Source organism: Copadichromis virginalis, linkage group LG8 (genome assembly GCF_057382275.1).
Source record: "Copadichromis virginalis isolate Kocher_CV1m ecotype Utaka linkage group LG8, C_Virginalis_male_GT1.1, whole genome shotgun sequence".
Taxonomy (NCBI): Eukaryota; Metazoa; Chordata; class Actinopteri; order Cichliformes; family Cichlidae; genus Copadichromis; species Copadichromis virginalis.
In genome coordinates, this window is record NC_140625.1 from 31,340,378 (window position 1) to 31,366,942 (window position 26,565).

The window sequence follows — 26,565 nt, forward strand, 5'->3', positions numbered from 1 at the left end:
CAGTTGTATATAGAATTTGCATTCTATTTTTATCCTATTGTATATTTATTTTTATTTTATTCTACTGTATATAGTATTTTATTTTATTCTATTCTGTACAGTTGTGTACAGTATATTATTTGCATTGTATTCTAATTTTTGCTTCATAACTTTTGCACTGTCCACTTCCTGCTGTGACAAAACCACTTTCCCACGTGTGGGACTAATAAAGGTTATCTTATCTTATTAAGCTGCGGGTCAACAGAAAGCTTCACCCCATGCTCACCCTACCTTTCTGCTCATCAAACAGCAGGTGCGGTGAATCTATACTGGGGCCAATATTGTTCTCCATTTATATGCTGCCTAATTTTTAGAAAATGTAACATTTGTTTTCATTCATATGCCGATGATACTCAGATCTATCTTCAGCTGAAGGGAAACAGTCCTGCCTCACTAGAACCCTTACTTCAGTGTCTCGGTGAAGTTAAATCCTGGATGGCCTCTAACCTCCTCAACTTCAATGAGAACAAAACCGAAGTGCTAATTTTTGGACCAAGCGGCTATCCCAGCACCTCTAATGTTAACCTGCGCAGTCTTGAGCCTTTTGTCAAATCACATGCCAAAAATCTGGGGTTATATTTGACAGCAAGTTCACCTTTGAAAAACAGCTGAGCTCAGTCGTACAGCGGTCCTTCTTCAAACTGAGCCTTTCATCTAAGGTGATCATTTTTATCTTTTAAAAACTTTGAACGAGCGATTCATGCTTTCATTATATCCTAGCTGGACTATTGTAACTCCTTATATGCTGGAGTCAGCCAGACCTGCCTGGCAAGGCTGCAGTTGGTCCAGAATGCTGCAGCTCGTCTTCTGACACGTACTAAAGGATGTGAACACATTTCCCCGGTGCTCGCCTCTCTCCATTGGCTCCCTGTCCGCTTCGGAATTAACTTTAACATTTTTGTTGACCTACAAAGCCCTGAATGGACAGGCTCCCGGGTATTTGTCTGAGCTCTTGCAGACTTATACCCCCTTAGATCTCTTAGATCAAGTGATCTTTTGCTTTTAGCTGTACCAAGGTCGAGGCTGGTTCATAGAGGTGGTCGAGCATTTGCAGTCGCAGCACCTAAGCTGTGGAGTAATTTGCCCCTACACATCAGACAGGCTCCTACTGTCAATCTTTTTAAATCTTATCTTAAAACACATTTTTATTTACTGGCTTTTAATACAGCATGAGAGTTATTTGTTAATTCATATTTGGTGTTTGCTATCAATACTCTAAGTTGTTTTATTATGTATGTTGTATTCTTGTACAGCACTTTGGTCAACGCTCCTGTTGTAATTAAATGTGCTATATAAATGTATAAAATTAAATTAAAACAGAAGAAAATGGTATTGAGGTGAAAAAGGAACATTTTGTCCCGGACTTCAGCTACAATGAAAAAGACACAAAGCTGGAGTTATTCTGCGTCTTTACGTTGCAGCTGCCTCTTCTTCTCTCATCCTCCCCCCTCCCTCTAATAGGATATTATGGTCGACAGTATCGAACGCTGCACTGAGGTCTAGCAGGACAAGCACAGAGATGAGTCCACTGTCAGAGGCCATAAGAAGATCATTTGTAACCTTCACTAAAGCTGTTTCTGTGCTGTGCTGAGCTCTGAAACCTGACTGAAACTCTTCAAATAAACCTCTGCAGATGATCTGTTAGCTGTTTGACAACTACTCTTTCAAGGATGTTTGATATGAAAGGAAGGTTGGAGATTGGCCTATAATTAGCTAAGACTGCTGGGTCTAGAGATGCTTTTTGAGTAAAGGTTTAACTACAGCCAGCTTGAAGGCCTGTGGTACATAGCTGATTATTAGAGATGTATCTATACAACTGACTACGTGATCAGTGAATACATTAGGCAGGAGAAACCTGAGAAAGAGGAGCAAGGAGAACCATGGTGGAGGACAGGCCCCTGCACAGTGTGCACCCCCACAGATAGAGAACATGGCTGGACTGAATGACAGCACCGAGGCAGGCTCAGCTGTTTCTATTAATAACAATAATAATAGATTGGATTGATATAGCGCTTTTCAAGGCACCCAAAGCGCTTTACAATGCCACTATTCATTCACTCTCACATTCACACACTGGTGGAGGCAGCTACAGTTGTAGCCACAGCTGCCCTGGGGCAGACTGACAGAAGCGAGGCTGCCATATCGCGCCATCGGCCCCTCTGGCCAACACCAGTAGGCAAGTAGGGTAAAGTGTCTTGCCCAGGGACACAACGACCAGGACAGAGAGCCCAGGGATCGAACCAGCGACCTTCCGGTTACAGATGCGATTCCCAACCCCCTGAGCCACGGTCGCCCTTATTCATCACTTTCATGATGAATAAGGGCAAAGCAAGTTTGATTGTTTTAGCTTTGAAAAGAACAAAAACTTTCAGCAGACCTGCAGTTTGCTGCCTCATCATCTCCTCTTCCTCCTGTCTGATAGGTTTCAGAGTTCCTCCTCTTCGTGTTTCACTTCCTGATGATCTCTTTGTTTCTCTTCACTGATCATCACAAAATCAATCAAACAATTAATTGAATCTGATTCTCTCCATGTAAGAAAGATACACATGATTTGGTGTCATGCAGACATTTCAGTAGCAATTTATAATCAATCGTTCAGTTCACAGTGACTAAAAAGAAAATTAGAGTCTGAAGTTTCTGAGGTTCGGGCTTCATAGACACGCTGAGGAGGAAGAGATTTATTTATGATTGAACCGGTTTCTTAGGTCTGCTGAAGGATGCTTTGATTCACACTTTGGGATAATCTGACATTTGACAGAAATCATTTTAAAAACCATCAGACTTGCTTCTGATGCCTCGAGGCTGGACTCCTGTAACACATCGCACGCTCATCTCTCTTACAAGGAGTCTAAAAAGCTGCAGACTGGTACCAAAAAAGAGAGGTCACATGACTGCTGCGATGCGTCGACTCCCGGTGACTACAGAACAAAGCGTGTCTGCTGCGTCCACACATTCCTGACCATCCTGCAGTTAAAGGTCATCTGAAATGGCGCCGTGCCTTCCCCGTGTCTGCACCTCTGGAACAACCGCCCAGCTGGTCTCAGATCAGCTGTAGCTCTTTAAATCCAAGTTCAAATCTTTCTGTGGAGCCTTTGAAACAGCTGATGGTTGGAGGCAGGTCGCGGTCGTGACCTCTGCGATCTTCAGGGTTAAACAAGCCACGAAAAGAGCTCTGAGTGCTCAGCAACAGGAAGTGATGTCAGAGTATCAGCTGGATCATGGAAGCAATACAGAGATGATCAGATTGTTTTATTGATCAATTTGTCTTTTTTTTTTAACTTTGTTTTGGTTCGTCAGATTTTGTTTTCAGGGATCATTAAAATGTGAATTTGAAATATTGATGTAAATGTTGAATGCCTCTGATGTCAGCGTTCCTGGTATGGGCCTCAGAGACCTCTGTTCTTCCAGACGTGCAGACGTTAGCTTCTTCTCTGCCTGCAGAGAGCGCTCAGTGAGAAACATGGAGCCTCGTCTAAAAGGCTCAAACTTCCTGATAAAAAGCAGCTGCTCCATTTGGGCAGGAAGTAAATAAATCAGGAGATAAATGGAAAATAAACAAGGAAGTAAAGCAGGAGCAGTGAAAATATTTCATTAAATGTTTCAAACTCGTTCAGGAGGAGAACCACGGACAGGTGACCTGCACTAACATTACATGCTGAAAGTAATCAGAGTACATCAAAAATGCTCAGTAACTGATCACTTTCTTATCAAACATGTTTGTTAGCCTCAGCGTGCTAACAGTTAGACTCCTCACATCCCAGCGCTGACCCCTTATTGGTCAGATCAGAAACAGACTCCTCCCACTTCTCCATGGTTTCCTGACTTTACTTCATGTGCTGAAGACGTCTACGCAATGCTGTCAACTTATTGGGTATTATTGATCCAAGGATCAAATTATCAGTAAATGGGCTTCAGGTCAGGAGCCAATCAGACGCCTGAATTCAAGTCATTATGATGATGATCCTCTTATATAAATGGGATAATCTGAAGTTTACTGTCAAGTTCAAACTGCACGTCAGGGCTCAGCATGGCTGAAGTCTGCCTGGCAACAGATGAGTGCCGTCAGCGCTGACATTAGCCAATCGCAGTGTTCTAAAAATGAAAAAGCAGTTCAATCAGTTTTCACTTAAAACTCAAAAAGATACATCGATGATTTTACAGGTCAATGAATCCACAGCAGCAGGATGAGGACGCTTTGTTTTAAACCTCACAAAGCTTTTCAAAATAAAGCGCTGAAAGAAGGCTTTAAATAAAGTTTAATCTTGGGGTCAGACAGCAGCTCCACTTCTTTAATATTTAAACCTCATGAAAGTGATGAGCAGTGTGGGGTCATGTGACTCCAGCCTGAGAATGAGACTCAAAACATCCTGTGGACACAAGCTGCTCTCAGGAGGAAGAGGTGGTGGTACAGCTACAGCCAACCCAGGGACGCACAGAAACAGCTTCACGGCCTCTGAGGTCATGTGACAGCAGCGATGTAATCCACATCGCATCTGACAGCACCAGATTTAACTTCCCGTCTGCGCGCACAAGCTTATATAAGCATAAATCTCCCTCAGTGGAAACTATCCACACACACACACACGCACACACACTCTGGATCAATAACTTATACAGACCGTGCATCTCACTTCCTGTTAATTGAACAGATTCTGCTCGATCCATTGGCCGCTCTGACTCGCTGACCGTCCTCTCCCCTCGGTTCAGTCAGCTGGACTCTAATCAGACAAAACCAGGAATGTTAATCACGCTTACAGCCATCAGCTCACATCTCATCACGCCAGCCTCCTCCTGTCCCAGAGAGCATGTTCGAGTTTATTGAACCTAACTGAAACCCTCAGAGTTGGTTGAACAACAAGGACACTTTCAGGTGAAAACATCCCAATTTAAAACAATTATTCATTATTTATCTTTCATCTCTTCATATGATGTCAGTTTTTCAGAATAAAGTAAGCGAGAATCAAACTTTACAAATGTTAGACTTTTATTATGAAATGATACACAAAAATAGGAACAGACAAACACTCCCTGCTTACATCACTTCCTGGTACAGACATCATCATTACATTTCACATTACATTACAGCCTTGCTACAGTGCTAGCAGCTAGTTAGCTCACGAGCTAACCAAGTTAAATACAATAAGTCAGAGCCGAGGGCGGGGTTCTGTGGTTAGGGACAATCAGAACTGTGCCCCCACCCCCGATACAGTCGCTCATACAAAAACTCCAAGCCTCAGGGCTGACAGCACCTGAACGCAGCACAAGCCCTTCAGGAAACACTTCAGGGCCCATCAGTATCGACATCATCATCGTTCACTTTAAACACATTTCCCTCTTACTTCTTGTCACATGGTCCCCGCATGCACACACACACGCACACACAGGTAAGAGCACTGGAGTGTTCAGTAAAGGTTTCAGGAGCAAAGAGGAAGTGAAAGGTCACGTGACTCCGCCCATAGCAGAGGGTCAGAGTAAAACAACTAAACGTGACAAGGCTTTCCTGACCTTTGACCGTTTAAAGCTACATCAGTGAGGGGAAAAGCATGGCTAAAATCTGCCCGGTAACAGATGAGCCATAGTTTTGACATTGACCAGTCGGACAAGTTTGCGGCGTCATCAGGCTAACCTTTGAATCTGGTCATGTATGAGGTCATGTGACTTTAGCTCAAGGACTAGCCTATGAAGCTAACATTTTCAGGAACTCAGGATCCCCACAGGGAGACGTGAAGGCACAGCTCTGACTAAAGCTGGTCCAGTCCCTGAAGGGTCCAAGTCACAGGTCAAAGGTCAGATATTACAAGATCTCAGCATTAAAACAAGTTCAGACTCGAGAACGGTTAGTCTAAGCTCACTGACATAACTATAGCGATTCCGAGTCGACACAGTAGCGAACAACTGCAACAAAAAAAATCTCCGATAAGAGAGCGACAAACCAGTCTGAACAGAGACGGACCACAGGGTGTGCCAGCTAAACCAGCAGCAGCTCAGGTGGCCACAGCTCCGCCTCCATAAACCCTGCCATCATCATAATAACTAGCAGTGAGTCACGTGCGTGCCGTCTAAAGTAACGGCTAAAACACTTCCTGAATCTGACCTGTTACAGCACAACACTGATCGTCACGGTCGAGTTCATGAACCGAGGAAACTCAAAGCTGTGTCCTGACGACAGAAGCGATTCAGTTCATATAAAACAACCCAAAAAAGGTGAGCCCCTCAGGAACCCTTACATTAACCATGCTGGTGTTTCAGAGTCCTCCAGAGAAGGATGCTCATGAAGACGTGAAGGTCATCCAAGTCCTGTGAAACCCAAAAGAAGAAGAAGAACATGCAGACCAGAGGAAAAAACGTTTGTAAGGCGCTGATTACGGATCTTTGGGAGCTTCTGAGAAAGCACTGAATCTTAAGCCTGTCAGCTCATCTCGCGGTTCAAAGTCTCCTTTGGATGCTGGTTTAAAGCCCTTTGGAACTCCTGGTTCCTCCTGACTGCCTCTCTGTGCTGCGTATGAAGGAGCCCCGGGTGGTATCCGGCTAGGCGCCGGGATCGTGGGAACCAGGGTGTAAGTTAAAGGTTCAGTTTTTGGGTGCATGGGGTAAAAGAGTATGAGACAGATCCAGAGGTAAACATCTGTCTGAGAACTCCTGTGAGGTAAAGTGAGGAAGTGCGCAGTGAATCCTACAAACATCTGGATCACAGCTGGAGGATAAAGTGTTTCTTTAGTGCTGGAGTGGATCTTGTACATCATAAAAGCCAGTGAGTGTGACCTAAAAATGTGTCTTGTGACAGTCTCACCAGTAGGGGGTGGTCTCTATGTGGCCCCAGCTCTGCCATTCAGGAAAGATTCCTGCTGATGTCCGAGGGCTTCCAAACGGATCAAAGTCCGAATGGATCTCATCTCTCTTGTCTCCGCTGCGGTCGCTCTGGAACGGTACTCCAGCTGGACTCTTAACGGCCGTGCTCCGACTGTTTCGATCGGCCGTTGCCAGCCGATAGTTGTTCCCAAGGTTGTTGTCCCAGAACGTCTGGTCCTGAGTCTGGTACCGGATACAGAACTCCACTTTTCCAGAGGGCTTGAGGAGCTCTGGGAGTGCGATGGAGAATGAGAAGGTGTCGGTGTCGGGGCAACCGTAGACGTTGTTCAGGTACTGACAGCGAACGTCCTGGAAGGAGCACCAAGAGTCAAAGGTGATCCGCACCCAGACAGACTTCTCAAAGCAGATGTTTCGGACCTGGACAGTACCCGAGAGCAGGTGTTCCTGGACTGAACAGGTCTCCAAGCACACCTGCTGGGCTTTGAGACGACTCCTCAAGTCTAGGTAGTCTGCGGCTGGCTGGGTGAAGGCCAGAACCAGGCAAGAACCACAATCTGCTGGATCTGGAAGGAGGAGATGAAGAAAGGTGTCAATAAAGAACATGAAGCTCAGCTGAAATGTTCTGACTTCCCAACTGCTTCAGGGATGCAAAGAGAAGAGCGAAAAACAGGCTGTGAGTAAGCAACCCGGCACAAAGAAGCTTCCAGAACAAATGTATTGATTAATAGATTACTGATTTGTTTGTTGTTAAGTATCAGTGACCTCCTCCGTCACCTTTGATGTCTGCCAGGTGCAGTCCGGAGGCAGCACCCTCGATCTCGGTCAGCAGCTCGCTGAGCGCCTCATCTTCGCACTCGTTGTAGACGTGGACAGTGGCGAGTGCCAAACCCCGCGAGTCCGCAAACACCACGGTCTTCCTCTTCTTCCTCCTTAACAGCCCCAGGCTGCCGCTGCTGCTCTCTGCGCCCGCTGATGGTGCCGTCGCCATCGCGGAGGTAAGGCAGGGTCGCAGCGGTCGGCAATGCGGCAGCAGAGCGACTGAGGATGAGGAGCGCTTGTTGCAGTTCCCGAGGAAGGAGCGCAGAGGAGGTGAGCTGGCCAGGCAGATCCTTACGGCCACGTCGATGGGCATGATGGGAGATGGGCCCCCGGGGCGAGGGTTCAGGACATGGAGGACCCTGAGGAAGACAGAGGGGGCCAGTATTCAGAGTGCAGAAGAAGAAATCTCCATTAATTTGAATAAAGTCACTGAAGATAACGACTCTCTGCAACACCAAACACCTGAACTACGTATGGCCTCTCAGACGAAGTTCAGAGCGCTCGAGATGACGGCCCGTGATCAATCGTGATGAAAAAGTGACCAATCAAATAATTCTTTCCTCGTTAATGAATTAAATGGTCAACATTCTGTGATCTTAATACATTAAAACTGCCTAAAAAGCAGGTACGTCAGGTGTGCTCATACAGGACCAGCACTCATTTCTGAGTCCTGGACTGACCTTTAGACCTGACTGTGGGTTTTCAGAGATTCTCTTTCCTGCCTGTCGTTTCTTTTGTTCAAAAACTTGGCTGTGTGAAGACGGCGAAGAGCGCAGGAGGCCCAGGTGTCTTTAGAGGTGATTTTACACAGAAAACACACAAACTGGACGCTATCATAGAACTGCAGGTCCAAGTTCAAATTAAAGAGCTGGTAAAAGTCGAGCCTTAATACAGCGTCTAAAAATCAGTCACATGCAAACGTTTTTTCATGCAGGAAGTGAGAAAAACTCCAGCGTGTGTCTGTGGGCCAGGTTTCAATACAGCAGTGTGATTGGCTGGTTCTGCTGATCAATGTTTGAAACCAATAACCACCAAGTGATTGATTATTGGGCATCTTTACTTAGTTACCTTTAGCTAACAGGTATGTCGGACACACAAACATGAGACAGGTACGTTTGCATGTTTCTGATATCACATGAAGCGGTGCTGACAGAGTAATCTGATTACTGAGTGCATGGTCAACAGTCAAAGCCAGATTATTGATGACTTGATTTGTAATCTGCAGCTCTGTGATGAATATTTCAACACTTCTCCGATTTTAAAGCTGACTGACCCGGCGGTTCTTCTGATCGATGTTTGAAACCAATAACCAACAGAACCATCGCTTATCGATCAGTGCCAGGCTGACCTGCAGCTCGAGTTCACAGACTGGTGATGAAGAGGAGGATGAAGGCTGTGGCGCAGTTTAATATTTGAGCAGCTCACCTGGTGCAGTTCATGGAAACCTGTCGCCCGGTTCGGCCCGTCCCGGACAGCCGCGGGGCTTCCCTCCGTGTCCACGGTTTTTTTTTTGTTTGTTTGTTTTTTTTACTTTTTTTCTTCGTTTATTTTTCCGCCATTTTAAAGTCCGACCACTGCCTGTCCGCGCGCACCGACACGCCCCCTGACAATCCGAGAACGGGGAGAGAGAGAAGCCAATCAGCGCTCGGCACCGTCAGCTGGTCAAACTGACAGCCAATCAGAGAAACGCCAAATAGAGCGAGCGAGAGAGTGAAGGAGAGAGCGCGTTTATCGGGACGGAGAAGGTGGGCGGGGCCTGATGCACGCTGAGCTTTGACTGACAGGTGAGTTAAGAGGAAGAAATGCAGGTGTTAGTGAGTGAGAGACGCCACTGATCACTGCCAATCACGCTTCTGTACGTCATCCACCCGCCCCTCTTAAACTGACACATGTACCTGAAACAGAGTTTGCTGTTTTTAAAGTTACCACATAAACAAAGTTATGATTTCGATCTGTCTCATGTGTCTCTGATCCCGTCAATGTCATCAAGGTGGACTGATGAGGACAGAGTCTTCTGCGGTGAAGCTGCACCTGCTGAAAGATGGACGAGACGACCGTCCTACAAACGTCCCCACAGGCTGGTCGAAGCTGCTTTCCTTTTTACTTACAGATTTCAGCTGCAGAGACCTCAGGAAATCGCTGAGTCTTGTCAGACAGACTGAGGGCTGACAGTTCCCACAGTGAACAGGTAAACTCACAGGTAAACTCAGAGGAAGCTTCATCCTTAGCTGCCTCATACATGATCAACAGACTGACAGACAGTTTGCCTCCTCAGCGGACCGTGAAACTGAGGTGAGGACAGGATTAGACTTTTAGACTGTCCTGCAGCAGCAGCTTTGCATGATTCAAAGATCAGAATAATCCTTCTTTGTCTGTTACTAGTTGCAGCTCCTTGCCCCCCCCCATTCTCGTAAAACAAGCTGTTTTAGTGCCTTCCCTTTAAGGGGGGTTTGTTCTGATTGACTGACTTCAGGAAGTCTGCAGAGGGGCAGCCTGTAGTGCTTTAGAAAGACGCTGATGTTTAGTGAGGAGTCAGAGGTACGTGTGATGTCACATGATGTAGATTTAATCTGTGACACATTCAACTTTATTTATAAAACACCCTTTAACAGAAACATACCTCCAGCAGAACCAGGCTCAGGGAGGGGCGGCCATCTGCCGCAACTGACTGGGGTTAGGGAAGACACGACAAAGTCACGCTGCTGAGAGCCAGAGATTAATAAGAACTAATGAGCGCTGTAAAGCACTATACAAATACAGGCCATTTCAGTGCAGGGAGGTCTATTAACACATAGTGAGTGAAGAAGAAACACCCAATGCATCATGGGAATCCCCGGCAGCCTACACCTATTGCAGCATAACTAAGGGAGGATCCAGGGTCACCTGGTCCAGCCCTAACTATATGCTTTAGCAAAAAGGAAAGTTTGAATCCTAATCTTGAAAGTAGAGATAGTGTCTGTCTCCTGAATCCAAACTGGAAGCTGGTTCCACAGAAGAGGGGCCTGAAAACTGAAGGCTCTGCCTCCCATTCTACTTTTAAATACTCTAGGAACAACAAGTAGGCCTGCAGAGCGAGAGCGAAGTGCAACACAATGTGAATGGTGCACTGAGGTCTAGTGACAGCAGTGATGATATTGACCACAGCAGACAGAAGCTTCATTAATAAGGTGTTTAATAGCTGTTTGGGGTAATAAGACATACAGACTGTGTTCTGTTCCAACAGGAACTGTGCTTCATCACTTTGCTTACTTCATCTGCAGACAAACGTCGTCTTCATTGTAAAAAACACAAGTGCTTATTGAAGATGTGCAAAACAGAGTAACAACAACAACAATAATAATAACAATAATAATACTGTCAGCAACAACAAGGAGAAAAGAGCTTCAAACTTCACAAACTCACAGTGAGAAACTTTGTACCATCAAAACAGAAATTATGGCTTCAACAGTGCAAACAACACCAGATCCTCCGAAGTCCAGCCCTGATACCCAGATATCCGGTGCTCGCTGCTGTGAAAGGAGGTTCCTGTACCTCCTCCACGCCTCAGAGAACCCATTCTTCACACTGAAGCTGCAGTCAGGCCCAAAGTTTGTTGACGGTTTGTGGCTCTGAACGGCATGCCTGAACTCGGAGCTCCACAATCTCAGAGAGCAGTTGTTATTAATAACCCCAGTATGCGTGCTGTCTAACCTGACCTGGCGCTCTGCTGCCGCCCCCCTGTGAAGCCTCGTGCGGACTCTGTCGAGAGCTGCTCGTTTGGTGATGTCACTGATTACTGGACTTTGTGAGCTAATGTTAGCTCACAGGCTCTGAGGCACATACTTTGGTTTCAACGTTAGACTCACCCTGAGACCGTCACCGTGCACGCTTTGAGTCCTTTCTTTGAACCAAACGGGAATAAATTCCCGTTTGGTTCAAATAAGGAATAAATTCCCGTTTGGTTCAAATAAGGAATAAATTTCTGTTTGGTTCAAATAAGGAATAAATTTCTGTTTGGTTCTCGGCACAGCGCCTCCTTCAAGACGTCCTGAGCAGCTGATTTAATCAGTTTAAAGAGCGACGTAGCCTCACCTTCAGACTTCACCAAAGAAACGCTTTGAATGAAACTTGATTTGAGAACCTTCATCACCATGATCACCTTTTTCAGATTATAGTTTCCCCTTATTTAAAGATTATTTTCTATCATTTGAGGAATGAGAACATTGGTACTTTGAGCCCTGATGATGGGATAATGGAGGGTTGAGTTTAGATGATTTAAAGGTCAGGCATTTAATTGTTTCCTTTTTTAACTTTATAGTTAATCAATATAAACACTCTCACAATGAAAAAGACTTTAAAGTCATGGCAATGAGAACATTTCCCATTTTTTCAGATAACTATTTGTTTCATTTATTTTAACTAGAATATTCTTCTTTAAGGCCCAAAACAGAGAAATACAAAACTCATATTTTACCAGCACCGAGATTAGTTCAGGTTTTTCTCTTCATGCTAATTATTTATTTTTTATTATTACAAGAAATGTTTTCTTTTATTTTCAATGTTTGCTTTTGAAATGTGTTGCAGAGTAAAATGACTCTTCTCTCTTTTTTAAAAGTCCGAAAATAAACACGTCAGGTGTTTTTTTCATTACGTTAAATAATTCAACGTTAATTATAATTCACTGAAAAAGTTATAAAAAGTTTCTTTGATGAACTCTGAACTTTGAGCGATCATTAATGTTCATCCCTGTTGCTATGAAAAGTTATTCTGTTCTCATTGCTGAAAACAGGTATGGAGTAAAAGGTCAGAGGTCAAGCTAACAGCTGATCTGCTTTCCCACACAAACTTCATTGTAGTTTCATTTAAGCACAAACTCAAACCATCAGAGACAAACACTTTAAAACTCAGCTGATCTGAAATTTAATGAGGTCAGATCTTCCTCCTCCTCCTGCTCCTCCTCCTCCTCCTGCTCCTCCTCCTTCTCTACAGACAGATCTGTTTGGCGAGCTCGCGGTCCAGGTCGTGAATCAGCGTGTCAAAGTCCTTCAGGCTGAGCCGACAGTTAAACGGAGCGTCAAAGTCCAGGAAGTCATCCATGTACAGAGCTCCGCCCCCTCCTGTTGGCCATGCCCTCTTCTTCTCCTCCTCGTCTTCATCATCACTCCCTGAAAAGCCAAGAGGAAGAAGCAGAGTCAGAGAGGAGAAGGGGCTGTCAGTCAGACACCTGTCAGTTCTACAGTCACCCTCTCAGGCCGTAATGTGACCCAGCAGGAATCAAACAGGTGTTTCAGTGACACCTGTGCAGGTTAACCATGTGTATAGGTAGACGATCAGCTGATTTTTACCTGCATCGCTCTCGCTTCCTGCCACCTCATCGTAATCGGCATCCTGCCCGGTCAGAAACTCTTGTCCGCAAACGCTCCAGTCTCCCGCGTACCTGTTGATTGGCGGTGGACTCTCCAGCCGGGCCACACCGCCACGCCCTCGCCGTGACACCACCACCTCCTCTTCAGGGCTCTGTGGTAGAGCCAGGCGCAACGCAGGATGCCGCTGCTGCTGCACCAAGGGATTCTGGTGAGGGGTGGAGGAGGGAGGAGGCGAGGCATTGGCGTCGGCTGGTGCTCGATGAGTCGGCACTGAGGACAAAGAACAATTGGGACGATCTCGATGGCAAGGTAAGGAATGTGGGCAGGTCTGTAGGGCTTACCTGGCCACAGCTGCAGCAGGTAGTGCAGCGCTTCGATGTGCCGTTTGAAGTCCACGGCGCTCGCCATCTCCTCGCCATGATAGAAGCCCTTCGTTGATCCTCTTCCCGACTTCCCTCCTCCCCCCCTCCACGCATCTTGGGTTGGCGTGAGGAGCACAGGCCCGAAGCACACGGCGAGGTTCTGATGAGTCATCCTGTTGGCGGCGCTCAAAGATGCTACGAGGCTGAGGTGGTCGAGCAGGAGCAACAGAGTGGCCTGAAAGCGAGAGATGGCGAGGACAGTTAGTAGACAACTCAGCGGTTGACCTGCTGAAATCTGACCTGATGTCAGATTTCAGATTAACTCGTCTCAATTTTCCCGAATGTAAAATATTCAGCCTGTTTATTTTACTTCAAAGGTTCCAGGTTGCGAAAAGGTCAAAGGTCAGGGTGTTAGGTTGCAGCTGAAGCTGCCAGTTTTCTACCCCTCTGTAGGACCATGTGTTCATACAGGAAGTAAACAGGAAGCATGCGTTCATTATTCCAGACTATTCTTCCTGTTCAAAGGCTGCTGCCAACATTACCCACAATGCACCGGGAACCGCGACAGCAGCTTCTGCATTAACGAAGAAGAAACGTCTCAATGAGAATGCAGTTGGTGCATGCAGAATTCCTTGACTACTGGAATTATGTCACTGGCCAGTTCTAGCGCGACATGCTCGATCAGACGAAATCAAACCTTCATCATTTGCTTTAAATGTAAACGCTGTGTGTTCTTTATCTGTCTTACACCAACTCTGCAAACTAGAGCGGTCATAGAGGGCTCACAGCTGGGTCACAGTAGTGTCCCAGAGACAGGAAGAAGCAGGACCAACAGCAGGCCTGCACACAGAAGAAGAAGAGTAGCATGAGGAAGAACATTGTGGGCTAGTGTCCATCAGATAGACTGAGTCAAGGTACTGCTGACTGTGAGGACACAGCAGGAAGCTGCATTGTAAGAATACTGCTGGTGCACTGCAAGATTACCACAGTAGTACTGCAGGAGTACTGGCTGTTACCCTTTCTGGAGGTGGCAGACAGGACAGCAGCTCCACGGTCCTTTGGGACAGTTGGGGATCAGGTGTTGCAGGTTGGACAGGTGGGGGTCGTAGGGTCATGGCCTCCCGGACCACCTGGTACAGAGTCCTAGTGATGAGGGGGGATGGCAGCTCCCGCAGGTAGTCCTTTAGAATCCCTGAGGAGGCAGGTGAGTGCAGTCACAACGAGTATGAGGACGATCAGAGGTCGGGTCAGAGTCTAGCTCAGACACAGGGACAGGGTAAGGAGCCAGGGGTCAAGTACATGTTCTCTGCTGTGCTTACCTGTGATTACGTTGATGTCAGGGTAGAGGTCCTCAGATAGACAAACTGCTGAGCTGTTCCTTTCGAACCAATCCCTGAGCTCCTTCTTCACCGCAGCAGAGCCACAGAGCCTGTAAAGACCTACCACCTGACACACACACAGACACATAATCAGCTGACGGCGAAGCCGCGGCATCTTTGTCACAGCAGACTTGCACGCTAACCTTCAGTCCCCGTCGTTCGATCTCTGCCACTGTTTTCTGGATCAGCAGGGGGACGGGAGTTGCAGAGCCCTCTTTCTCCACCAGGTGGTGGAGCTCAACCCCAAACACAGAGGACGGGGTGGATGCGTCGCCGTTGGGCTGCAGACACACAATTTATGATTGAGTCTGTAGCGGCGGCGGTGGTTGGTCCACAGTTCACAGCACTTCATGCTCATCATGGAGATGCTGATTTCCCTTTTCAGCAGCGGTGCAACTCCTACCAGAGGGTTTGCTGAGCATGATGCTACTGTGATTGGTCTGCCAGCTCACCTGACCTGAACCCCTATCTGGGCTTCTGTAATACTGGAGCAGCTGCAGGCTGACCGTGGCTATGCTACACTGCACTGCAGCAGGCATTGATGGTGAAGGAGCCCCACCAGGTACCGACTGTGTGAGTGAACACACCCTTGAGAAGCTGGACGTTTCCATATCACAACCACAATCACCAAAATGAAAACAACAAAAAAGGCTTCAAAAATTTCACTTTATGTGTAATGAACAGTGTTGGTCAAGTTACTTGAAAAAAGTAATCAGTAACTAATTACTGATTACTTCCCCAAAAAAGTAATCCCCTTACTTTACTGATTACTTATTTTCAAAAGTAATTAATTACTTAGTTACTTAGTTACTTTTTAAAAACACGATTTACAACCTGAGTAGCTGATAAAGTGATAGATCTTTCAGCCCAATTCTACTTTTTCTGCATAATCCATCATACAAAATGTAATCAAATGGAAAAGTCTCTTTTTAAAACTTGTTTTATTAGTTTTAATCTTTTAACTTTATGCATCAAGCAAAGATTTAATTATCTGCAACATTCTCTGACTGGAAGAAATTAGTTTAACATTTAAACCTATTTTCTGCACATTCCAGCTCATAAAATAAAATATTTTTTGTGTTTACACTCAGTCTTTCAAATAGATGCAAGTAAAACACAGCAGAAAATAAATAAAGTCAAAGACTCAGCGGTCCTGTTGCTCTATTTTCACCTGTAAAGCAGGAGTGGGGCAGGCGGAGGGTTACCCTGGTGCAGGTGTGCCGCGGTCAGTGGAAGAATCCACGAGTTTCTCTGTGAGTTTCCCATTACGTCGTAGCTACTCGGTGCTTGTTGGAAGTTTAGGGGTTTTTTCGCTGTAAAAAGAAGTTTTCTTCCCACGCACAGCGGACACTAATGTTTTTGTCACTTTTTATGGAATCAAACTCAAAGTAAGGTCAGTACTTCCACGCTTTAAACGCTGCACGCTCATACTCTCTCTGCACTCGATATATGATCCATTGTTGATCTGCACACAGCTGTTGTCACTAACAGCGCACTCGCTTACGTCACTGTCGTGAGACATTCTCGCAAAAAAAATCACGGTTTTAGTAACGCAGTAACGCAGCGTTCCTACGGGAAAGTAACGGTAATCTAATTACCGTTTTTGCAATAGTAATCCCTTACTTTACTCGTTACTTGAAAAAAGTAATCAGATTACAGTAACGCGTTACAAGTAACGCGTTACTGCCCATCTCTGGTAATGAATATGTGAAAGCTTACTTTTACCATTATATACATTGTTAGTATATTCAAAGTTTTCGAGTTGTGCTATTTGAAGAACAGTCCAGACTAGCAGGACGATGGGACCCCGCCCAGGTGACCTGCTGGTTCCAGTTAAATCTAGCTGCATGTATCAGCAGCAGCAGTGGGATTGTGTACCTGCGTGTCCCATTTCTCCTGCAGAGACAGTTTGATATAGAGAAGTCCTCTGGGCTCCAGCTTCACACAGAGCTGCTGACAGCGACTCCCTGACAAACCAAACACATCCTCAGCATACAATTCAGACGTCAATGATAATCATAGTGTCAGCTGCATTAACAATGAACAATGTGGTATAATGAACCTTTGAAGAGAGGGGGGATGGAGACCCCACCCAGACCGCACACCCGGTTTCTAGTTGGACCACCTGAGTTGGGACTCTGCTCAGATGTTGTTTTGGGTCCACAGACTGAAAAAGGGGAGAAAAAAAATTTGTGAGCAGATTTAAATGGACACCCAAAGAATATGATGATGATGATGTGTGTGTGTGTGTGTGTGGGGGGGGGGGGGGGGGTCGTGATCAAATAAAAATAGAAAGTTGTGTTTTCAAAATTGGAGTTCAAGTTATTTTTCCTTCCAATAGTGTTAACATGCTGCACATGGACAAGATTTTTTTTTTAAATTTTCATTGTAAGTGGGCTAAAGCAGTTAATTAAAAGTAGTCTAACATAAATGCTGTAATTTGATTATTTTAATAAACATGTAACTTATTCGATGCTGGCGTGACCACAGTGCACACGTCTGCTGTTGCTCACAGTGGTCCAAGGGGACGCTCAGGGAGTTTGTGCATTCGCTCAGACACGTGAAACATTAGAGGGAACGTTGGTTCTGCCTGAATACGGCTTTGTTGTATTACCTGGTGTTAATACCACTATGCGGAGCTGCCTGGCTCGCTCTAGCTCCAGGTGGAAAGTGTGGTTTAAGGGGAGGGCCGAGCCTCGCAGCATCAGGAGGGCAGTCCTCGCTCTCGTCACCCCATCAATCTGTATCACCAGGAAGACTTCCTTACTGCCCTCTGACCTGAGACCGAACATCCAGAGAGACAGAGAATGACTGCTCCAAATCTGAACCTAACCCTCCAACAGGGGGCCCCCTTGAACACAACATTCACAGAAAAATGTTGTCAGTGGAGCCAGAAGTGACCAAGAGGGTGGATTAGTTTGTTAGACTGTACAGGTCTGTCCGGTGTATCACATAGACACAGACGACCTGCTAATTAGTACTCAGTAACATCCAAGTAAATTCCTAAAACTGGAGCTCAGACTTCTTGTATGGTCTGCTGGTAACCCCAGCAGACATATTGTTGGTCAGATACCAGAGATCCAGGTTAGAAGAATGTTTTATATCAGACCTGTACTCAGACGATTTATACCCTATACAGTCATGAATTAGCTGCTGGTAAAACAGCCAGTCTGAGCTTTAGACTGTTGACCTGCAGTTCTCTTAATGTCCACTGGATGCTGCTGTGTTCAGATTCTGTGTTGAAGTGAATTAAAGGCTTGAAGGTATGTTTATACCTGCTGGTCTTCATCTCCTCCAGCCCCAGCAAGTGGACAGTCAGTAAACCCGTCACCCGTTGGCTGCATCTCGGCGGGTCGGAGCCCACGTACAGCTGGAATGAGCTGACGTCACAGGGCCCATCCTGGGTGATCACGTGTTGAGAGGGCTGCTGTCGTGGCAGTAGTTCAGGGGAGTCCCCGTCACTAAGATACCCTGACAGGAAGACACACATGTTCTATTATAGTAGTTTTTCACTGGATTTCACTTAGAGGCTGAGACTCCCCACGCTTTATTGAAAATGGATGAAGATGGAATCCATGACCTTAATGTGGTTCTGGCAAGGTCAGAAATATCAGGAAGATACACAGATTTCTGTGAAATACAGTCACAGACGCTTTGTATTTACTGTGTACTCATTCTCACTATCGGTTTACTCCTGAATCCTGCCCAGAGCCATGAAAGTTCCTGCTCTACATCTGAGCTAACCTCTTCTCCCCCACGAGCGGTTTACCTCCTTTACTGGCTGAGCATCCTCTTGATGACCGTCGCTGTGGTCGGGCTGGAGAGGTGGAGCTGTCCAGATGATACTTGCTGATCACGTTCTGGTTGGAGAGCGCCAATAATGATGCCGTGCTCTTACCAGCCGACTCCTCTCCGCTTCCTCTATTGTCATTTGTTTGCCGATGGGCCCGAGAAGATGAGCGGAGGCTGAGTTTCCGGCGCAGCTCGGGAAGTTTCTTCATCTTTAGAGAGAGTTTTCTTACCGTACCAGGAGACCTCAACCTGTCAATCATACTTCCTGACACACCCCCTTTCTTTTGGGAGGCGGGACTAGAGTCTGGAGGAGAGTCTGAAGCAGGGTGAGATGAAGAACGCCAATGAAGACAAAACCTGAGCAATGTGGTGACAGCAGGTGAAACAGGAAGTCTTACCTGTATTTTCTGCTTTGATGTCATCGATATGGTGACTGACACTTGGATTGGGGAGGCTGGAGCACTGAAAGTCCTCCAGTGGACTGGCACTGCTACAACCTCCGCCAATGTCTGTTCCAGCACTAGGCTCATCTTTTTTTGCCCTCCGCTTCCATACATCCTCGTCCCGGCGTAGACCTCCTAAGTCCTCCTCCTCGGGGATCGGGTTGTACCAGATGTTGCTGCCACTGTCCTCCTGAGGGTCGCACACTTCATCTGCAGTCTTTCCTGAAGAAAGCACCCAGGCTCGGCTGCTGCGATCCAGGCTCTGCAGGTAGGCGCGCTGGCCAGACAGCTTGGCACTGACGGAGGTGGAGGGAGATTCAGCGGGGTCCCCTGCTGGGTAGTAGGATTCCTGTTGCATTGTTGTGCTAACACAGGACGCACTGGTCTTATCCCAGGCCAGACTGGTGCACATCCTGTCAGCACACTGCTGCATCTGCAAACCATGACAATAACGAGTGGACACATCACTGAAGGGAGAGAAGGGATAGAGTGAGGAGTCAAACCACCATCAGATCCAGGAGGAGGTGTCCATCTACCAGCAGCACAATCTCTGTCCAACAACCTTGCAACTGTTATTTCTGGGAAGTGAACATATTTCTCTGTTTTCCCTGTTAAAAATCCATGCCTAACACAAATAAGTGCATGCACTGTATTGTTTTAATACGTGGGAACGTATTAATGAAGGCACCTGAATTGAGACATAGGAAAGGGTTCAATAAGCAGCAGCAGAACAAGAACAAGGGACCCAACCACCATGGACATCGTAGCTGGAGGAATACTAGGAGGAGAACATAGATAGAGAACTACCAGGAGGACAAAGACTAAGGATTACCAGGAGAAGAACAATGATTAAGGATTAGCAGTGGAAGTAGAAAGACTAAAGATTACTAGGAAGATAAAGCCCAATTATTAGCAGGACAAGAACAAAGCGGACAGAACAAAAACTGAAGCAGCAGTAAAGGTCTGACTATTAGCAAAAGAAGGGACAAAGGAGAATGGCAGTGTGAAGGCTCAATCATATAGATAGTGTGCTATTACCTTGTCTTGCACCAGCCTATGGCTCAAGGCCTGCCCAGATGCATCCTGAGATATCCCTGTGGGTCTCTCCTGGTCTGAGAGTGTGATGGTGGAGCTTGAGGTCAAGAAGGTGGGTGGAGCTGCAGAGCCCTGACGCGCCCACTGCTGTTTCTTCGCCACTGTGATATGGTTTCGAGGAGGCGATGGGGGGTCGGGGTCTGTAAGTGTTGGTGACGATGGTGAGGAAGAGGACTGGAAGACATTGTCGGGCCGGACTGGAGCCTCTGTAGTAAACAAACAGCTATTATTATGGGCTGGATCAGTACGTTTGGCGCTATCAAAGTGGTGAGGTGGAGTTTGATCTGCACACACTGGTCCAGATCAGATGATAGGAAGCAAAACTGATTTTTCCACATGTGGTTGCCCCTCCCTGAGCCTGGTTATGCCGGAGGTTTCTTCCTGTTACAAGTTTTTCTTTCGCACTGTTGCTAAGACAGTTGCTCGCCTGCTCTTGTCTCATGGTTGTGTCAGATTATCCAGCATTTTTTAGAGTTTTGGTTTGTAGAAATATTTTGTTTTGATTCCTGGTTGCCTTGCTTTGCATATTATTATTGTATTTGGTCATTAATGTATCTGTGTCGTCCTCATTTAGTGAGCTCACTTCTCTTTTGCTTTGAGAGTTAGTGTTCCTCATGCTTTGATTTTAGTCCTCTGTGATTTGGTTCAGCTGTGTCTCCATCTGCACAGCTGTCTCCACTTGGTTACCCTCCTGTCACTGTCCTTCAACAGAACATTTGTTCCCCTTACCCCAGTGTTCTGCTAGCGTTTCCTCTGTTTTTGGACTTTATGATTTACCTTTGGGATTTCCTGCATTCACTGCAGAGTTCAACTTTGTCTGTTTTCATGACTCCTCTGACTCTCGCATGGTATGCAACACCTACAGCCTTCTGACATGTTGGAGTTTCTCTGTAATATTACAGGGTTTTTACTTTGACATATAAAGCGCTCTCAGCTGACCTTTGTTTTCAGCTGATTTCCTATTGATGGTCATATGATCAGCTGTTGCTGTGAAGGAAAGTGGAACGTTTCTCTGTCACATCCTATACATGTAGATTACTGTTCCAGCCCTCAGCGCAGACCCAGTGTTCCTGTGTGTGTGTGTGTGTGTGTGTGTGTAGCAAAGTGCTCCTGCGCAGTGTACCAGGGGCACGGAGAAAAGTTGTCGTACCATAGGCACGAGGACTGTGTTTGTGTATGTGTGTGTGTGTGTGAGATCCTCGTGACGGTCTGCAAAGTAGCTGTCTGAGCCTCATGAATACACTCTGTTTGTTTCTGTGTGTGTTTCAGCATCTGTAAATGTGACGTGTGTTCTGAGTTCATGTGTTAAACTCGTTTGTGTGAAATTGTTAAATGCCATGAATGCACCATTGTGACTTCTTATTGGGTAAAGTCAGCAGTTTAACCTGTGTCCTCTGCATTCAGGCACCCCCACCAAGAGAATCTAAGAGAAGTCCGAATTCAGGACTGCATTCAGGACCCCTCAAACTGTTTTAAAGTAGTTTGGATGGTGCTCGAGTATTCTCGAGGGTCAGTTATCGGCTGGTGTGGTTTCCTGTAGTTAAACTGTAGTTAAACAAAGTCCCAAAGGACATCAGGATCATAGCTAAATAGGATGAACTAAAGAAATCCCTCCTGGAGGTTAGGATCACTCTCTTTCACTTTGCAGGTTAAAACATCGTCACGCACACGCGGGGTCCTTTCAATGCATTTGTTTCACACTTTAAAGGAATGAAAGGTGGACTGAATCGGACCAAGCTACAACACGAAGGCTAGCTGTTCTCCTTGTGTTCTCAGCACAGCCCCTTTGGACTGAAAACGGGCCCAGACAGGAAGTGACACTCTGCAGAGGTTGTCCCTCATTTCCTGTCATCAGAGACGAGAGCGTGAGCGCTAATAATAGTCCATCTGTTTTTCATTTCAACGGTCCTACAAACAGCGATCACTGTGGGGCGGGGGTGGGGGAGTTAGGGCGTAGAGTGGAGTGGTGGGGGTGGAGGGGTGGTAGGGTGAATAAACAGCTGTGACTGTGCAGATGTGAATGAAGTCTCTGTGTTTAAAACCAAACACACTGCTGTCTATTCACTATTCATTACAGCCTGCAAACACACACACACACACACACACACACACACACACACACACACACACACTTTCTAAACAAACTGATGTGTTTCAGACACTTTCGTTTAAAGGCTCTTAAAGGGACAGTTCCCTGAAAATCCTCCTCTGACCTATTGTCTGCTACAGCTTTGACCTTTAACCCACATGTTTACATCAGAAACTCAGTGAGTGAGTTTCAGGATGACCTTCGAACCATCAGACTAACCTCCGCGTTGGTTTAATGTGTTCACTCCGGCTCGCTCCATGAATCGCAGCGTGCATGTCAGCATGTGTGAGCTGAAGGAAGAAGCCATCGAGCTCGTTTTCTGTTTAATCTTTGTGTCCACATGTTTACATGTTTGTGTCCACATGTTTACATGTTCACCTGCGTGGTTTTAAAAGTCCTTACACATAATGTTTGAAATGTTAATATGAAATAAAGCCATCGTGTTCACTGAGATTCATATCTCAAACTTTTACTCAACATCCCAGAGAGATAAACAGGAAGAAACCACACACAGGCCTAATGACAGGAAGTGGCTAACTGACCCAGATTTTCTACAGAAAGCTAACAACGTGCGACTGTCCCCAGGATCTGGATCTAGATCTGGTCATGATTTCAAACCAGGACTGAGGAGAACCTTTGACACTGCTTCAGTCTGAACCCTGAACCCTACTGAGGATTTACCTGGAAGTGTAACTACACGTCGCGTCATTGATCGCTCTGTGGAGCACCATCTGTTCCTCCTGTTTACTTAAAGCTTTTCCTCTGGGTTTTCAGAAGTTATCAGAGGATAATGATCATTACTTTAGTGTAAGGACTCCCAGATGTCAGAGAGAGATCAGTAAAACAATCAGGATGGACACGAGCGGAAGAACAAAGAAATGGAAAACTTGTCTGCCCCTCACCACAACAAAGAGCGAGGACTCGGACATGGAAAAGTCTCAGCACTTCACTTCTTTGGCCGCAACTGCTGATGAAACAGCAGGACAAGAGCACACAGCCATGAACTCATGATGCACCTGCATGAAGCTCTGCACAGAAGAAATCCGGCGCGAGACATCATGTTTTCACGCGGCACTGAGCAGTGACATCGCAGTGACATCACGAGCATTCGGTCCATTCATTGGCTGTTTGTCTGTTGTTATAGAAACAGAAGACGTCACTGCTCTGTGTGCGTGTGTAAGAGTTCGGCCCTGAGCCCAGAGTCTTGATCCAGAGCAGACCTGCTCTAAAAATAAAGTGAGGAGGAGGTCTGAGCATGCACTGAGGAAGCTCGTTGAGGACTCTCTCAGAGAACCGAGGTCATGTGGCAACATTTTTCCTCTCCACAGTCTCTGATGCAGCTCTGCAGCGCACACACTGCGTTCACAAAAGCATCTAACGTACATATTAGTGAAAACAGCACAGCAAATCCACACTCTGAGTTCCCTCGGATGTGACGTGACGGCTGATTGGCTCAGGTAAAAGTGTACTGTGCTGGTGTTCCAGATGTGCAGGTGTACCTTCACCTTCTCCGACACCCCCAGTTGCAGGAAAGCGCGTGTTTCTTATTGTTCGAAGCTGAGAAACATGTTATAAACAAGCTCCAACAATGCACAAGGTCACAAAGACTGTTGAACAGGAGGGAGAGCAGGTTATTTGTTAATCTGAAGGTTGGTGCTTCGATCCCTGGCTGCTCCAGTCTGCGTGCCAAATGTTCTTGGGCAAGATACTAACCCGGAGTTGCTCTCTGATAGATCCATCAGAGCATGAATGTTAGACAGAACACACATACATAGTATAAAGTGCTTGAGTGCTCAGAATAGAAAAACACTTTATAAGAAGCAGACAACACAACATCAGATGTGTTTGACACAACAAGAGTTTCAGTCAGGTTTCAGAGCTCATCACAGCACAGAAACAGCTTTCAGAGCTGCAGTGGTTTGTATCATATCTATCTAACAGACTCCAGTTTGTGCATGTAAATGGAGAGTCCTCTTCACACACTGAGGTTAATTATGGAGTTCCACAGGGTTCAGTGCTAGGACCAATTCTGTTTACATTATACATGCTTCCCTTAGGCAGCATCATTAGAAGACATAGCATACATTTACACTGCTATGCAGATGACACCCAGCTCTATCTGTCCATGAAGCCAGATAACACACACCAATGAGTTAAACTGCAGGAATGTCTTAAAGACATAAAGACCTGGATGGCCGCTAACTTTCTGCTTCTTAATTCAGATCAAACTGAGGTTATTGTACTAGGCCCTGAAAATCTTAGAAATATGGTATCTAACCAGATTCTTACTCTGGATGGCATTACCTTGGCCTCCAGTAACGCTGTGAGGAACCTTGGAGTCATGTTTGACCAGGACATGTCCTTCAACGCACATGTTAAACAAATATGTAAGACTGCTTTCTTCCATTTGTGCAACATCTCTAAAGTTAGAAATATCCTGTCTCAGAGTGACGCTGAAAAACTAGTTCATGCATTTATTACTTCCAGGCTGGACGACTGTAATTCATTATTATCAGGAAGTCCTAAAAACTCCCTGAAAAGCCTTCAGCTGATCCAAAATGCTGCAGCAAGAGTCCTGACTAGAAAGAGAGAGCAGGTTTCTCCTGTTTTGGCTTCCTGTTAAATCCAGGATTCAAAATCCTGCTCCTCACATACAAGGTCTTAAATAATCAGGCCCCATCTTATCTTAATGACCTTGTAGTACCATATCACCCTATTAGAGCACTTCGCTCTCGCTCTGCAGGCCTACTTGTTGTTCCTAGAGTATTTAAAAGTAGAATGGGAGGCAGAGCCTTCAGTTTTCAGGCCCCTCTTCTGTGGAACCAGCTTCCAGTTTGGATTCAGGAGACAGACACTATCTCTACTTTCAAGATTAGGCTTCAAACTTTCCTTTTTGCTAAAGCATATAGTTAGGGCTGGACCAGGTGACCCTGAATCCTCCCTTAGTTATGCTGCAACAGGTGTAGGTTTGTCCTGTCCTCCTCTCCTCACCACAAGTGGTTGCAGCAGATGGCCCCGCCTCTCCCAGAGTGTTGGAGGTTTGTTCCTGTTAAAAGGGAGGTTTTTCCTTCTTAATGCTAAGTACCTACTCATAGGGGTCATAGAATTGTTGGCATTTTCTCTGTATGTATTATTGTAGGGTCTTTATCTTACAATATCAAACACCCTGAGGCGACTGTTGTTGTTGTGATTTGGCGCTATTGAATTCAACTGAACAACATACACATCACACACACCAACACAGTGAGCTGTTGATGTAATTACTGGTATGTGAGTGAAAAGGTTACGTCTAATATAGATTGATGGTTTTGAATGGTTTGGGTGGCCACGTTGACTGGAAACGCGTGGACATTCACCCCGAAACATCTGAGGACTGGACAGCAGAGACGAGGACGCCGACCTTGGCCTCTGTTAGCGTGTTAGCACGAGGTCGTCTGCTCATTCATGGGTCATGCTGACCTCCACCCTTTGCTGAGAACGCAAACACAGAGCGTCAGGGTCATGTGTCCTGACGAAGGCTGCGATGAAAACAGAAAAGTCACATAGACTCTCCCTGTGCTCTGCTTCAGCTCTGATCAGACACTGTTTGCCCACTCGGATGTGACCTGAGACGCCTGAGGTCATGAGGTCAATGCTGATTCCAACAGCAGAACTTTATTTAAACAAGCTCTTTCATAACAATGGTCCTCTGCCTTAGTTTCCCGCCCACTTCAGGGATGAGAGCAGTTCATCCCTCAAGTTTGGGAAGCTTGCCGTGAGCGTGCTCACAGTGCCCTTAATCTGTGATAGGAAGCAGCTTCATCACATGAAGGCATCGTGAGGTGTTCACTGCCCTTCATAAACTTTATTCTGACATTAAAGGTAGCGTGAGGCATTCACATGCTGCATGTAAGTGAAGGAAAAGTGAGTTTCAGCTGCTTACCACTCAGTTTGGGGTCGGTCTTCCTGCGGCTTCTGTCTCTGCCTCTCAGCCTGGAGAAGGTCCTCTTCAGCAGGGGCTCAGCCATCGTGCACCTCCCTCTCCTCCTCCTGCTCCTCCTGAGTCGGGAGGTGCTGGGAGGAGAGTGGAGTCAGTAATCCAGCAGGAGAGCAGGAGATAGAGCTCCTTCTCCACGAACTCCTCGTCTCCTCCTTCGTTCTCAGAGCTGTTCTACAGGAAATGAATTCCTCGCATTCTTTCCCAAACTCCCCCTTCACCCCTCTCCGCCCCATGCTCCTCCTCCCACTCTCCTCCCTCTGCAGGGACACAAGGAGAGCTGCACTGAGGCATCATGGGAGGTGTAGTTCTGCTCCAAACAAAGTGCTCAGTTTCTCTTCAGTTGATGATTTTAAAAGTGATTCTTAACACTCATGTAGACGGGCAGTGAGGGTGACTCCCACGTCATCGGTGAC

At 46.2% G+C, this 26,565-nt stretch overlaps 2 protein-coding genes across 5 annotated transcripts in view; both read right to left on the reverse strand.

Moving 5' to 3' along the window:
* LOC146704058 (protein phosphatase 1 regulatory subunit 3C-B-like) overlaps positions 1–9,302 on the reverse strand; it is a 29,616-nt gene extending 20,314 nt beyond the window's left edge. The window contains exons 1-4 of one of the 4 annotated variants that reach the window (XM_085467099.1): positions 9,094–9,301; positions 7,624–8,027; positions 6,830–7,412; positions 4,279–4,757 (exon numbers count right to left, since the gene is read on the reverse strand). In XM_085467099.1, the coding sequence (XP_085323225.1) occupies position 4,757; positions 6,830–7,412; positions 7,624–8,027; positions 9,094–9,107 (1,002 nt within the window). In that variant the 5' untranslated portion in view covers positions 9,108–9,301 and the 3' untranslated portion in view covers positions 4,279–4,756. Of the gene's footprint in view, positions 1–4,278; positions 4,758–4,999; positions 7,413–7,623; positions 8,028–9,093 lie in introns of those variants that run through there. The other 3 variants (XM_085467096.1, XM_085467097.1, XM_085467098.1) reach the window with 3 other exon arrangements.
* A 1,521-nt stretch (positions 9,303–10,823) lies between these two features.
* Positions 10,824–26,357, reverse strand: syde1 (synapse defective Rho GTPase homolog 1). The gene is made up of 14 exons (XM_085467100.1): positions 26,096–26,357; positions 20,028–20,290; positions 18,945–19,422; positions 18,524–18,862; positions 18,030–18,225; positions 17,369–17,532; positions 16,817–16,921; positions 16,633–16,721; positions 14,898–15,035; positions 14,695–14,821; positions 14,392–14,567; positions 13,355–13,610; positions 12,993–13,283; positions 10,824–12,812 (listed from the first exon to the last, which is right to left on the reverse strand). Exons 1-14 carry the CDS (start codon positions 26,178–26,180, stop codon positions 12,631–12,633), a joined length of 2,889 nt encoding a protein of 962 aa, XP_085323226.1. The 5' UTR covers positions 26,181–26,357; the 3' UTR covers positions 10,824–12,630.
* Positions 26,358–26,565: the final 208 nt, after the last annotated feature.

Coding starts and splice junctions, on each gene's coding strand:
- syde1 (XM_085467100.1), bottom strand. CDS start 26,180: ATGGCTGAGCCCCTGCTGAAGAGGACCTTCTCCAGGCTGAGAGGCAGA. Junction 19,423..20,027: donor ATAGGCTGGTGCAAGACAAG/GTAATAGCACAC, acceptor CATGGTTTGCAG/ATGCAGCAGTGTGCTGACAG. Junction 18,226..18,523: donor ATGCTCAGCCAGTAAAGGAG/GTAAACCGCTCG, acceptor TCTTCCTGTCAG/GGTATCTTAGTGACGGGGAC.